The following is an 11,923-nucleotide window of genomic DNA, read 5'->3' on the forward strand; positions in this document are numbered from 1 at the left end:
TTCCCAGCCTCAAGTAAGTCATTTCTAAACTGGGACCAAGGAGTGCAAGCTGGACAGGCAGAGAAGTAGACCTCACACAGTGAGAGTGTGAAATGATGGATCCTTGTTCCTGGAAGACTGAAGAATGGTAGGAACTGGAGTAGGAGGGAAGCCTGGGGAAGCGTGATCAGGACCTGTGATTGTGGCTCACGTGAGAGGGTCGGGGCTAGGATATGACTTTGACTTACATGTCTGAAGAGAGACCAGAACAAGACTACCAGTCATCGTCACCCGAGTCTGGTGTCCTCAGGAAACACTTGCAGGAGAGTGGGCCTGTGCTTGTCTTCTCAGGCTTACAGCACAGTGCTCTGAGTTCAACAAGGATCTCATTAATGTCATAGGCACGCACTGAGTTTTAAAAACCAACCAATGAGGGAAAGTCTTTCAGTCAGGCACTGGAAACTCAGACCTGTGCTGTGACCTGCAACCTCTGCCGCTTTTCCTTCCAAGACACTGAGGTCAAATTAATGGAACCCCTGGCTTACAGAGTCAAGTTGTGCTTTCCATTGCTCAGGACCAAGCTTGCAATCCACCACTGGAGGGGTGGAGAGAGTTCATCCAGTGATCTGTTTGCTGCATAAACATGAGGACCTGAGTTCAGCTCCTCAGTGCCCACGTCAAAGGTTGGATGGGAAGTGCATGCCTGTAATCCTAACCCCGGGAGGTAGAGACAAGGGGATTCCTGGGGTATCTGGGGTATCTGGAAGCTCTAGGTTCAGTGAAAGACCCTAGCTCAAAAAATAAGGACAGCAGCTGTGAAGCTATTCAGTGTTGACCTCTGACCTCCACACACACGTACACTTGTGCACCCAAGCCCACACACACATACTAACCGGGTAAATATGCAAGAATTCCATGGCACTCAACAGTTTGTGACTTCTGAAAGCAGGAACGTGGGCTTTGCGGTGTTGCACCCTATCTGGTGAGTAAGGCAGGCAATCAGCTTCACATCTGCACCTCACAATGGCCGTGTTATGTTATGGCCATTTACAGAGCGGCAGACACTCTCTACAAGGAAGAAAATGGGCTATTGCACAGAAACTGCCCAACATGAAAGCTGTGCTTCTGTTGGGGGAATTCACAGAGGCCTTTGCACAGAAACTTCGAAGATGAGGAAAGAACCGATCGTCACGTTTGTTTCACGTAAGTGGGATCATGACTCCAGCCTGAATCCCACCAGGCTGCTAAATACTTGGACTGCAAACTCCCAACACTGGGGAGCTGTTGCCAGTCCCAACCAGCTTCAGAGGCAAGCTCAGCCAACAGCAGAAAGGAAACACTTTGTGGACTGTGGACCGAGAGGGCGAAAATCAACCAAGATTAAACAAATAATAAAGCAAGCCATGGCGATGACATGCACTGTCTACCCCGGAGGCTGAGGCTTGTGGCAGTCAGTCAAATCTAATCCTACAGAGAAGCTCAGGCCAGGAAGAGAAACTGGTGTAAGTTAATACTCTGCCCATTTCCTCTCCACTTCCCCTGCCCAGCCATCTTCAGGGAGGAAGAGGGAACAGCCTCCCACTTTTCCCGAGTGAGCGTGCAATGTGTACAACCACCCTACGCAATCAGTAACTCATTCTGAAGGTGTGAATGGAGAGTCAGAGGGACCAGGTGTCAAAGCACCCAGCTCACATATTTCACTTTTTAAGTCTGTCTTCTGGGTCCGCACAGAGCAGTTCCCATACCCCGTCCATCCCTGGATGCATGTTTCTAGCCCGAGCCATGTTCTTCCTTGCTGATTGGTGACACATTTCAAAGACTACCATGGAGGGAGAGCATCCCAGCCGCCAGTGTTTGCAGGATAAGAGTTCTGAGTCTGCCCTTCCCCCATTTGCTCAGCCCTCCCCTCACTACCCTTCCAAACCAGATTCTGTACCAATGTAGAATGATCCCCCTAAGATGCCTGCCTTATGACTGATTTAAAAACATTCTTCTGGCTATAGGTCTCAGGATGAGGTTCAAACCCCTGGGCTCAGCAGTCCAGGCCCCAGTCAGATCCCTAACTACTTCGCAATTGTTATACCCTATCTTTCTTGCTCCCCAAGAGAGACTACTCCCAAATCCAGATCCTGCATCTTGTGTTCACTGAGTGCCCGCTCCTACTCTCTAAATTCTGTTCCCTCAGAGCTCAGGCCCACAATCACCTCCCTGCGGCTTTCCCCTTACAGCCTGGTAAGTAGTGATTCCTTCAGGCTTTGTCTTGGGCCTTTTGTTTACCCCTCCAGGCCCGCCCCAGGCCCACCCACCCTGCTCCCCTGCTCTGTGTCTGGGGAGTGAAGTGGCTGTGCTGGCTTCTCACTCTCAAATACTGAACCCGCTGTGGCTTTCTTCCTCGGGCACCACTTTCATAAACAGCTTTAATTTATCATTATCATTCGCACCTTTTTGATTTATTTTGTGTGTGCATGCACATGTAAGGGTGAGCCATGCACATTGGAGGTCAGAGGATAACCTGTGGGAGTCGGTTCTCTCCCTCCATCATGTGGGTCCCAGGGACTGACCTCAGGCTCTCAGGTTTGGTGGCAGGTGCCTTTGGCTTGCTGAGACATCTCACCAGCCGACAGTCTCTCACGTGCTTTATGCCGGGACTCTAAGTTTACGCTCTTTTCTTTCGTGTATTGCTTCAACTCTTCCTGGGCCATGTCAAAAGCTGCTTTGAATCCATGGCTGTTTTCCTCTATGATTATGTATTCCCAACCAAGCTAAGTTTCCTGAGGCCAGGCCTTGGCAGAAAATGAGGAATGAGGGAGCTGGAGACGAAGCTAGGAAGACCCCCAAGGTCTTACTGTTGTCTTTATTTTAGAAATGAAAAGGGCCTGATTTCTGCTATCTGTTCTCCTGTATGTAAAGTAGGGATGGTGCTCCTGCTATTTCTACCTCACTGGGATCATGTAAGAAATAAATCAGGTTCAGTACTTTGCAAACTACAAAATATGGTGCTTTATCCACATAAGCAGTTGTTATGGTTAGAGTCCTAACAGCTTCCCTAGTGTCTGATGGATGAACATCACTCTGAAAGAAACAATGTGCAACGAGGCTGTGACATTTGAAAAATAGTAAGGACAGATACCTGAAAACTTAGAGAATTTTCAAGACAGAAACATTCATAGAGTTATTGCACTGCTGTACAAAGAATGTCTGGGGCTCAGTGACTAAAGGACCTTGCCTTGGAAGCTGACAACCCAGAACCCCAAGAAGGTGGAAGGAGAGAACGGACTCCCAAAAGCTGTCCTCTGATCTCCATGTGCACACCACAGCACACTAGAGTCTGCACACACACACACACACACACACACACACACACACACCACACACACACACTCATGTGTGGGCATGCACATAATGATGATGATGATAAGAAAATATAACACAAAAGAGTACTTAAATTTATTTGTTTAAGCAAATCTTGGTAAAATCTTGAAAACATACACCTGGAAATGTCCGGTTATGGTGAAGTTAAGGTGGGGGGGGGGATGCCACGTGCAAGGGTAGGTTCTCTCCTCCTGTGTGAAGGTCACAGTTGACGACAGTAATGGTCCTATTCAGCCTTACTCAGAACTGAAGAACTAAGTACAGTGACATGTTTATTTCCTGACTCTAGGGGTCACTACAAGGGATATATCAACTTTCAGGATGTGGTTTAGAAATGGCTTCTATGGAGGCTGAAAAAAATGACTTCCTAGAAATCAAGGAAGTCATCCAAGGTGTTCTAAAAGGTGGACTTACTATCTAGAACTTTATATAAATATCGAGGTCCTAGCTCAGTGGTTTTACATTACTCAGTAGGATAGCAGCCTCCCTTATCTTCAGGTACATGTAGGTTACATGCAGCTTATTAATTATGTAGATTTACATATGGAGGCTTAATTATGAACATAATACATAAGTTAAATGTAGCAGCAGCATGATATGCATTTTACTTTGGAAACTTAAAGTATGTATATTTTAAATCATATAAATTTAAATTGTAATATATATGCCATGCATTGAGGAAAATTGCCATTTTCAATTCACAAGAAAAGAGAATTCCTGCCTAAAACAAGTTGATGGAAAATTAAATGCAATCCATACAATGTCTCTGTGGTCTGTGTGAACTGCAGGTATGTGGGAAGTATTGAGTATTTAATTCTTTGGGCATTATAGTTATCTATAGGTGCTTATTCTCTGTAGAGTTTAGAAATAAGTTTTAAGAAAAAAATCATAGTCAACTGACAAGAAAAGACTACAAATAGCCAGTCAAAATGTATCTTTATTTCCTTGTTCAAAGCTTACAGAGTGGGAATGAAGACTGTCTCTCACTACAGCCCAAATGTCGTTTGGAACAGGTGTTCTTGGGTTCCCATCTCTGCTCCCCTTCCTTCCTGCTTCTCTCTCTCTCTCTCTCTCTCTCTCTCTCTCTCTCTCTCTCTCTCTCTCTCTCTCTCTCTCTGCCTCTCTCTTCTTTCTCTCTTCACTCATCTGTTACCTTCCACTGTGCATCCTGGTGTTCCAAAGCTGAACGTCTGATGCAGGCTCAGTAGGCATCCCTGGAGATGTGTGTTGGGCTGAGCCCTAGAGTCAGGTCATCAACACCGTCACTATGACTGACTTAGATGATCTAGGCTCTGCTTCACCTTGTACATGGTACAGTATCTGGGAAGTCCCTCAGCATACCCTAGGGGCAAAGTTAACTGTCAGAGAATACAGCCATCCCAAGTCAGGATGGCAGAGTCACCTTTAACTCTAAGAGCCTGTGAGTGCCAATTTAAAATGAGATTCAACTAGCATGTGTTTTGTGATTACTGTATTGGGGGTTATCACACACACTGTTTTATTACTTGTAACAAACCAAGAAGCATTTCATCATGGTTCGTTGACTCTACAATGGCATTAACGGTTAGCCAAACCACTGTTTTACATACCACTAAGACTGAAAGAAAATTTCCAACTGCATTTTGACAGAATATTCTTATCACTTGGCTTTTGTTGTGCATGTAACAAAGGAGCTCTCTTAAACAACATAGGCTTATCATGTATCATTCCTGTACATGGGGCAAAAGGAAAATGAATTCCCTAGGACATTCTGAACAATCTTTACCTTTAGAGTCTGGCTCCTGAGAATAATTTTTCTACTGAGTTGTCCAAAAATGCCTGTGTCTTTTCACTTGCTCTCTCAGGATCTTCTAGGTCACTGCCGGCTCTTCTGTGGCCTCTGAAAGACTCCACAGTTGTCTCTGATCTTTTATGAAAGTTTTGATTACTAGAATACGGTTTTTATCTTATCAGAAGTTACTGATAATTTCCATTCACAAACAAGAATCCCATCCCCTCCTCATATTCTTAAATGATCAGGAAGACCAATTGGTCTTTCTAGAATAACAATACATTTGCATATGCATGAGCACTGGTACCACCAACTGCAAAACCAAGTCTTCAAATTAACCAAAATGGGCACCATCTATATCAACAGATGAGGCTCAGGCTATCTTACTGGATTCTCTGGGAGAGAGGTGGGAGGGGGTTAATTTACTGAGCATTCACCTGCTTTGGTGTCTGAGGCACTCTATTTGTGTTACATTTAGTGCTCAAGAAAACTTTGTGGTTTTGTATACTTGTGCGTGCGCACCTATGTGGTGGGAAGGGGAGAGTGTACAGGCGCTTTGTGCATGTGGAGACAGAGGTCAGAGGTTCGTCTTTGGTGTTGTCTTAGTTACTTTTCTGTTCCTGTGATTAAACACCAGGACCAGCAGCAACTTGGGGAGGAAAGGGTTTGTTTCAGCTCATAGCTTATAGATAGTCCATCGTCCAGGGAAGTCAGGACAGGAACTCCTGGAAGAACCTGGGAGCTGATGCAGAGGCCACAGAGGAGTGCTGCTTACTGACTTGCTCCTTATGGCTTGCTTATTCTGCTTTATTATACCAGCCAGGACCACCAGCCAGGAGGTGCCACCACCCTTGTGGGGTGGACACACCCACAGCAATCAACAATCAAGAAAATGCCACACAGACTTGGCCCACAGGTCAGTCTGGAGGGAGGGGGCATTTTCGTAATTGAGGTTTCCTCTTCCAAAATGACCCTAGGCTGTGTCAAGTATAAATATACAAAACTAGCCCACGTAGTGCAGCGTCTTCCTCAGCTGCTCTCCACTTATGTCTTGACACAGAGTCTCTCACTGAACCTGGAGCTCACCAGTTGGACTAGACTAGTTGGTAAGGTGAGATGCAGGGATCCCTCCATGTCTCCCTCCTCACTGCAGGAATTATGGGTATGTTCCGCTTTGCCTGGTTCTCTGCATTAAGTGTAACACCAATAGAGTGTCCCAGACACTGCGGCAAGTGAAGGGCTGCTAGGGGTCCGAAATGAGGTCCTCACGCTAGCGAAGCAAACACTGAACTGGGACCCATCCATCTCTCCAGCTCGAGAACAACCCCAGACCAGTGTGTCACTCTGCCTTCACGTTTGCATTGACTCTGACTAAGACAGACTTTTGTTGTCGTTATTCTTCCAGACCTAGGTCCTTAAGCACGTCAGACAAATGTTGGACCACTGAAGCCTGTCCCCAGCCCTTGTTTTTGGAGACAGGGTCTAGTAGCTCAGTCTGGCCTGGAAGTCACTATGTACTTGCAAGAAATTCTGTTTGAGGGCCAGTGAGATGGCCCAGCAGGTAAACGTGCAAGCCTGACCCTCCAAGTTCAATTCCAGGAAACCACACGGGAGGAGGGGATTAACTCCCAAAGTTGTCCTTTGACCTCCACACATACACTGTGACACGCAGGACGTCCCATGCCCCCTATTGTAAGTAAAATAAAGTTTAACAAGAAGAAATTCTGCTTGAAAGAATTAAGCTCTGTGTTCCTGGTCACTCTGTTATGGCTCCAAATTGTTGCTAGGCAACTGTTATCAGGGAGGGAGCATGTGCCTGTCAGTTGTTACCTGTGTCAGCTTAGTTCACTGCTCCAGTTCGGAGCCAAGCAAGGCAGGAGTCCATCCTCCTGCCCATCTTCCCATGCGCCTGCACGCAGGCCCTGCTCAGTGAATGCTTGACAGTCATCCCGGATCTTCACGGACTGGCTGAGGGTTTTCAGGAGGTGAAAAATGGTTACAAGTTACGGAACCATCTGCAATTTGTTTGGTCAAAGCAACATTATTTTTAGTACTAAGCATCATTTTGAGGACTTACCATCTCCCAAACATGGAACCCAGTAGTTAGTCTTCTTCTAACCCATTCAGTAACTATACACTATTCAGCAACTGGATATACATGTTAGTACTTCATCTCAAAGATGAAGACAGTGTGGTTTAGAGAGGTAAGGAGCCCAGAGCTACATAGGCAGCAAGCAGTCTTGGGATTCTTGTCATGGCAGGTCAGTGCTCACTCTCTGTATTTTTGTGCCTCTCATAACCCAACTTATTACGTGGAAGAAACAAGAATTCTGATGGCTGTTGAAAGGTGTAATGTATACAGGAGGCAGCTTGGGAGTAAGAGAGAGTGTTTTACTGAGGTATGTCATGGCTTCAGCTGTCATCATGACACAAACCTAGAGTCATGTGGGAACAGGGAACCTCAACAGAAGAATTACTCACGTTGGCCTATGACCATGTATTTGGGGACATTTTATGAACTGCTGATTGGTGCAGGAGGGCCCAGCCCAGGTAGGTGCCTGGTACACACACATGTACACATACACACAAGTAGACTTGAACTGTGTAAGGAAGGTAGCTGAGTAAGCCAGTAAGCAGTGTTCCTCCATGGTCTCTCTGCTTCTCCTGCCCTGACCTCCCTCATTGATAGACTGTAACTTGTAAGCCAAATGAGAATTTTCCTCCCTAAATTACTTCTGGTCAGTGTTTTATCACAGAAAACTAAACAGGAACAGTCCAGATTATTGTCTATATCCTAACTCCTAAACTTACGAAATAGCATTTTGATTTCTATTTTTGTTGACTGACTTTGTGATTAGGAGTTGAACCTGGGACCTTAGACATGCTACGCACATGCTCTACTGTGGAACGACTCCCCAGTGCCTGCTCTTTATTTTCATAATCCAGACACTTTCTAACCATTCTATTATTTCAGAAAGACCTTTCCATTACAAAATTGGCATAGCCAGAACTGATCACAAGATTTTCAAGGTGTCTTAGTTAGTGTTTCTGTTGCTGTGATAAACACCATATCCTGAAGCAATCTGGGGAGGAAAGGGTTTATTTCATCATATACCTTACAGTCAATCATCCAGGGAACTCAGGGCAGGAACTCAAGGAGGCAGGCGCTGTAACAGAGGCCTTGGAGGAGCGCTGCTTACTGGCTTGCTCACTGTGAGTTGCTCACCCTGTTTTCTTTATGGCATCCAGGACCACCTGCTGTCAGGGACAAGGACAGAATCTCTAGTTAGTGGAAAAATACAGACCCCCATAAGACAGGGAACTAGATCATCTTACAGTCAGGTTGCCTAGCAACAGGACATTGAGGCAGAGCCCTTGACCCTTTCACCCTGTAAACATCCTATACAAACATCCTGTTAGCTTGCCCCACCTTATGCAGACAGCTTCTTGCTTCCGCCACCCTGCAGGAACTATATAAACCCTCTTGGAGAAAAATAAAGTGGCACCTTGATCAGAATCTAGACTTGGTGCATTTCCTTGTATCTCCTGTCCCTATCATTCCGTCCTTAGGGTGGTCGAGAACCTGTTGTAGCCCTGCAGGCGGGGCAACCTGCCACAGCACAGAGGATTCTACCTACCACATGGGCCATGCCAAGCAAGGCTGGAGTGGAGGCCTACCTCCTGCAGGTCTGTATGATGACACAATGCACTCCAGCATATTACATTGTACAGAAGTCCATGCCAGTGTTGTGTGACACTATTGCTGGAGAGAGGTAATATCTACTTACCTTAGATAGGGATCAATATCAACAGAGTCCTAACTGATGAACCAGTGAGTTTATTGGGGTGACTTCCAGGACTATGGATTAGGGGTTACTTCCAGGACTATGGATGAGGGGTTACTTCCAGGACTGGATGAGGGTTACTTCCAGGACTATGGATGAGGGTTACTTCCAGGACTGGATGAGGGTTACTTCCAGGACTATTGATGAGGGGTTACTTCCAGGACTGGATGAGGGTTACTTCCAGGACTATGGATGAGTGATTACTTCCAGGACTATTGATGAGGGTTACTTCCAGGATTATGGATGAGTGATTACTTCCAGGACTATTGATGAGGGGTTACTTCCAAGAGTATGGATGAGGGGTTACCTCCAGGACTATGGATGAGGGTTACTTCCAGGACTATTGATGAGGGGTTACTTTCAGGACTGGATGAGGGTTACTTCCAGGACTATGGATGAGGGGTTACTTCCAGTACTATTGATGAGGGGTTACTTCCAGGACTGGATGAGGGTTACTTCCAGGATTATGGATGAGGGTTACTTCCAGGACTATGGATGAGGGGTTACTTCCAGGATTATGGATGTGGGGTTACTTCCAGTACTGTAGTTGAGGGGTTACTTCCAGCAGTATGAGCCGCTCAAAGGCAACAGCATCACCAAGAGTCCACCCAACAGCCGGGCAGCGGTTGCACATACCTTTAATCCCAGCACTTGGGAGGCAGAGCCAGGTGGATCTCTGTGAGTTCAAGGCCAGCCTGGTCTACAGAGCAAGATCCAGGACAGGCACCAAAACTACACAGAGAAACCCTGTCTCAGAAAAAAACAAAAAGGAAAAAAAAAAGCCCACCCCACATGAGTGATGACTCACAAAAGCTGGACCACTGGCACTCTGTACTACTTGTGAGACCAAAATGAGACATCTTAGAAATAAGACCAAAATGCTTTCACCCTACAATTAAGGCCTAAGATTTCTCCTTTTGGGAATAGGCCATTAGTTACTGAAACCAGTCAGTTCAGATTCCAGAAACCCGGAAGTGTAAAAGTACAGAGTCACAAGGTAGTCATGAGGTAATGCCTGCCAGACTATGGAATGTCCTCTCCCTGGTTTCCAGGGTAACTGACCATAAAAATGCCCCCACCTGAGGGCAGCCAATGAGAAATGGTGGCGGGCAACCACTCCCTTAGAAGTAAGATTAAGCCATGATTTCTAGAAAGCCCCTAGAAGCGAGCCAATCAGAATTGTACCTGTACTAGCACCCCTAAACGATGTAACCTTGTGATTTTTCCCTTTAAAAACTGAACTTGCAGATAGGTGGGCACTTCCTCCAGCCTCCACTGTGTTGGATGTATTGAACGAAGTCCCTGCCTAGGCTTGTATTGCTTTTGGATATCCAGAATTAAACCTTGCTTTTGCATTCCGGCATGCTCGTCTTTGGTGGTCTCTCTGGGGGTCACGATCTGGGCACAACATTTGGGGGCTCATCCGGGATCCCCAGAGACCCCCCCCCCCCCGCCGGGACCTCTAAGAGCTCCGGAGGTCCATCTGCACCAATCGGTAAGAGTGCTCCATTTTCTTGTCTTTGCTTTCCTTTTACTTTCATTTTCTTATCCGAAGCCGGCAGTTGAATCTGACAGGCTCTCACCTTGGCGGACATGCCTGTAAGGTGAGCCTGGAGGAGTTGGGAGACGTTCCAACCCCTCATCAGGACGCAGGGGTCCCCACGGGTCCCCCGTCATAGGACGCCCGAGAGGGGTCCGTCTGTTTGGACACCTGAGAGGGGTCTGTCTGTTTTCTGGGGAATCAGGAGACTCTGTTGAGTTGTCCCTGTCCCATCCGTATGGTCTTTGGCATAATCGAGGCTCCCTCTCTGGACTCTCGTCTGCCTGGACCATCTGTAGGGCCCTTGTACTTCCTTTAAGTCTGCCTATCTTGTTCGTCAGTGTGATTTGTTATACCTATAAAATGTATAAATGTGTGAGAACTGTGGCCACATGTGTGAGTGTTTTATGCCTGAGCTTGTGTATGCATTGGGACTTGTGGGCTGGATTGCCAGTCGAAGAGATGGAGACCCCTTTGGTGGTTGAACTGGCACAGACTAACCTAACATTGCTTCCTTGCTCTCTCTCTGACCAGAGTGCAGGCAGCAGAACTTCAGGGGCCCAGGGTGCCGCTGAGAGAGCTAGGCAGCCTGGGAGCATCACAGGGGCCTAGACGCAGCGGGTTCGGGGCCCCGGCTCGCTCAGAGAGCTTTGGAGTAGAGACTTTACAGCACGATGAGGTGGCAGCCAGATTGGCCCAGAGGCTGCATGGGAACTAGGCATGGCTGTGTGCTAGGGCAGGCTATGAGCACTGTGGGGCCCAGATATGGCTGGCAGGTTCTGGCTGGGCTCCTGTGTGGACAAGGGGCAGAGCTGGCGGGAGCCAGCAGGAGCCTCAAGGAGCTCAGTGTGGGGGCTGGTGGAGAACTAACTGCCCCTCCAGGGTCATAGCTGTGGAGTGGCCTACAAGTCTGTGGGCCCATCCAGGGCATGGAGTCACTTTCAGTCTGCCATTCTCGTGTTCTTGAAAATCTGAGGTTAATAGCAATCTTTTGTCCCCATGGTGCACGCTTTCCCTGTCCTCTTCCTCTTCCATGCTGTTGGGTGGGGCTCCCAAGACCTGCCCTGGGGCTAATACCTGATCAAGGTCTGGCTCCAAGAATGGAATGTCACTACCTATGTGAGACTAACCAACTGTTTCTTGTCTGTGGTACAGTGCTGATGCAAATTGAGAGTTATTCTTGTTATGATATATGCATGTATTTCTGTTCTTGTTTAAAATATTGTAACTTTACAATATATTCTAGATTACTGAGGGAAATCACAAGAAAGACTTTGGTAAGAGCTTCTGTTTTAAAAGAAAGAAAAAGCGGAATTTGTCTAGAGTAAATGTCTGAGGGATCAAAGGGCATATAGAAGGTTGTAGAAAGTCAGAGGGGATGTGATATAAACTGTTAACGTTTCTTATACCTGCAAA

At 46.8% G+C, this 11,923-nt stretch overlaps 1 protein-coding gene across 1 annotated transcript in view; it reads right to left on the bottom strand.

The window, feature by feature from the left end:
* LOC128105889 (uncharacterized) overlaps positions 1 to 10,644 on the bottom strand; it is a 29,784-nt gene extending 19,140 nt beyond the window's left edge. The window contains exon 1 of the mRNA XM_052731200.1: positions 10,551 to 10,644. Coding sequence (XP_052587160.1) covers positions 10,551 to 10,644 — 94 coding nt within the window. The remainder of the gene's footprint in view (positions 1 to 10,550) is intronic.
* Positions 10,645 to 11,923: the final 1,279 nt, after the last annotated feature.

The sequence above is a fragment of the Peromyscus californicus genome, unplaced genomic scaffold (assembly GCF_007827085.1).
Source record: "Peromyscus californicus insignis strain IS unplaced genomic scaffold, ASM782708v3 Scaffold_9__1_contigs__length_137607984, whole genome shotgun sequence".
Lineage (NCBI taxonomy): Eukaryota > Metazoa > Chordata > Mammalia > Rodentia > Cricetidae > Peromyscus > Peromyscus californicus.